The sequence below is a fragment of the Lipotes vexillifer genome, unplaced genomic scaffold, assembly GCF_000442215.2.
Source record: "Lipotes vexillifer unplaced genomic scaffold, Lipotes_vexillifer_v1.1 scaffold1122, whole genome shotgun sequence".
Taxonomy (NCBI): Eukaryota; Metazoa; Chordata; class Mammalia; order Artiodactyla; family Lipotidae; genus Lipotes; species Lipotes vexillifer.
In genome coordinates, this window is record NW_006798649.1 from 292,728 (window position 1) to 295,744 (window position 3,017).

The window sequence follows — 3,017 nt, forward strand, 5'->3', positions numbered from 1 at the left end:
AGGGGGAGGGGGTATGGGGATATATGTATACATATAGCTGATTCACTTTGTTGTACAGCAGAAACTAACACAACATTGTAAAGCATTTATACTCAAATAAAGATGTAAAAAAAATAAATAACTTTTAAAAATTCTAAAAAAAAAAAAAAAAAAAGAAAGAAGCACATAGGTATAAAACTGCGGAAACAAGTTCCTGAGATTTCGTCAATCAGCCGAACTCTGCTTGGAGACAGAGGCTCAGGAATCAGGACTGAAGCCACTAAACCTTCTGTCGGGGTGGGCTGGGGAAGGGAGGTCATACTAAGGCAGCAGAGACAGTGGTAGCCTTGAACCCTCTCAGATCTCTGTACCTGAGGTTGATCTCGTTCTTCACAAGGGTGAAGTAATCGTGCATCTTGTGCCAGAGGATGGGCTTGGGCAGGCTGCCGTTGGCGTGGATGGTATGAATCTTTGCCATTTCTAAGGCAATTAGCCTACAGCAGAAAACAGGAAGAGTAGAGTATGAGTGTGGGGCAGGCCCTCCCCAGCTCAGCCACTCCTGAGCATAAAGAAATGGCCCTACAAGGTCCACTGGGGCCAAGTGTAGGCTGTGACAAATCTGTTAGGAGCTCTTGGTCCTGCAGAAGGAAGGTCTCAGCAGAAGGCGTGAAAATGAGATAAGGCCTTCAGCTCAGCAGCTCCCCTTCCAGAACCAGAGCCGGGGCAGCTTCAGGGAGTGAAAGGGCAAAGCAGTGGGCCGTTGGCCACGGGTCAGAGACCCGGCCCCACCCCAAGGTTGAGTGCCTACAGCAACCCCTGAGGACAGAGGGGTCACCTGGGGAGGGGGGCGGAACCCCTCCCACACCCCACCCAGCCCCGCCCCCTTGGACTCAGACCCGCGCCCTCAGGGGGAGGTAAATGCAGGGCACCAAGGAATCAGGGGGTGGTAATGCCACGCAGGGAAGACATGCTTGTCTCTTATCAGTCTGGCAAGGTGGGGAGGGAAGCAGGCTGGCCCAGGGCAGCCCCTTCCTCTGCGGCAGGGAGTTGATGCTGGCGGCTGGGTGCCAAGGACGCAAAACAAACCAGCGTTCTATTTTCAAGTTCTCCTGTGGACATTATCCAAGGTCCCGGGAGAGAAGGAGGGGGCGGTGGGGAGAGGAGAAAGCAGAGCTGGGGAAGGTTGCTGGGAGAGGGCGGGGGTGGATAGAGGACTGACCGGGCAGAGAGGGAAGGCCTTGATAAGGACCCCAGCGTCTGAGGCCCTGTGTCCCAGCTGGGCTCCCCAAGTCCTCTGCCTGCTCTCCCTTCTGGAGCCCCACCCCCCACTCAGCTGCCAAGCCTCCAGCATTCAAGCTTCCTTCGTCTCTGCCTGTTGCTCGAATAATAATCACTGGGAAAGACAACAAAGGCACTGGCTGTCTGAAACCTTGTTACCAAGCTGTTCCAGGGACACCCCCTCCCCTGGCCAGGTCCTTGGAAGGGACAGCCATCGCCCAACAGGACAGCAGGGCAGACTAGGGGCTCCTCCAGAAGCCCCCAAGGCTCCCACCTCCTAAAGGGTGGAGGGGGCAGGGGGCGTGGCAGCGACCGAGTGGGTGAGAGATGAAGGCTGTGCTTTCAGAGGCGAGAGGCCCTGGGGCAGGAGGGAGCCCGCCAGGGATTGGGCAAGGCAGGGGAGCAGCCCCTGAGACCCGGGGTTCCCCTACCCAAAGGAAGATTCCGAAAAGAGCCTAAACAGAGTGTTTCCTTGAATATCAATAGGGCTGTTGTCTGGAATAGCAATGAAAGTAACCTCAACAGTCAGCGTTTTTATGCTGCAAAGCCTCACAGGAGGCGGAGGTTGGGAGGTGAGGCTCCTCTTCCTCCCTGCCTTTCCCTCAGAGATCCACCTTCATCCCAGAAGGATAATGGTCTATCCTGGGAAAATCATCCAGGAAGGGTCTACTTCCCATACTTATCCCAATTTCTGGCTCTCCCCCAAATGTAAAGTTCTTCTTATTATCAAACCTAAATCCATCTTCAATCTTCCTGACAATGGTAATTGCTTCCATGAAAGAATGAGTGACAGCATCAGATTCCCAGAGGTGGCGGGAGACTGGGAGTGGTGAGGACCTGACAACATCTGAGCTTTTTTGCACAAGACTGAGGGAGAGCTGGGAGGGGTACTGTGGGAGAAGTCAGGACAGAGTTCCCCCGGCCCCGCTCTGACCTCACATCTCTAGCTGGGTGCATTTTGAACTACCACCTGGAGCCTGAGAAGACCCTCGCACAGGGCTGCATGTCCCCCCCCCCGCTCCACCCCAGATACACACACATACGGCTACAACATACAACTCCACATGAATATCCTGAGGCTCAAACAGCCCGAGAGGCAGTGCTCTCAGATTTCCTTCTTATAAGTCCCTAGAGGGCCTGCTAGGGGTTCACTGCAAATAGGGCCAGGTGCACTAGCTTGAGGTCAGCTGGGTAGCAGGTGACGGCTAAGAAGCTTCTTGGTCTACTCCCTGCGTGGGCTTTCCTGTTTTCCTTCAAGATTTGAAAGGCTCCTTCCCCTTAGGTGGGACAGGACAGATCCCAAGGGTCTCAAGCAGACCCCCATGCTGTCGTTCCCGGTGTCAGGGGTAAATTTCGGTTTTTGCCTCAAGCCTCACTACAGTCTGAGGGCCCTGCACATGGGCGTGGCATTGTGGGGAGGATGAAGGATCCTGCCTGACATCCCTGCTCAGCATGGTCAGAGGAGAGCATAACATGGGCTCTTCTTTGGTTCTTCCCCTTCCAGACCCGCAACAGTGGCATCCACAGGGCTTAAAGGTTAAGTCCAGTTCCTGGGTCCTACATATCCAGGCGTTTAATAGGAGCAGCTCCCTGGGGGCCGCGGGTCCTTGTGAGCCTCTGGAAGGAAGCCTCAGCGTTTCCCCAAACCTGGGCTCCTACCTTGTCAGGAAGCCCAGAAGGAGCTCAGACTGGGGTGGGGAGGCATCTCTCTGGGTTGGTACAACCACCCTCACCCTGGATAAGGCCCATTTTCCAGGAAT

The 3,017-nt window shown here is 54.8% G+C and overlaps 1 protein-coding gene across 2 annotated transcripts in view; it reads right to left on the minus strand.

Moving 5' to 3' along the window:
* ETNK2 (ethanolamine kinase 2) overlaps positions 1-3,017 on the minus strand; it is a 17,892-nt gene that overhangs the window by 12,329 nt on the left and 2,546 nt on the right. The window contains exon 3 of one of the 2 annotated variants that reach the window (XM_007470653.1): positions 351-473. The exons of the other annotated variant lie outside the window; for it this stretch is intronic. Within the exon in view, the coding sequence (XP_007470715.1) occupies positions 351-473 (123 nt within the window). The remainder of the gene's footprint in view (positions 1-350; positions 474-3,017) is intronic. 2 annotated transcript variants of the gene reach the window in all.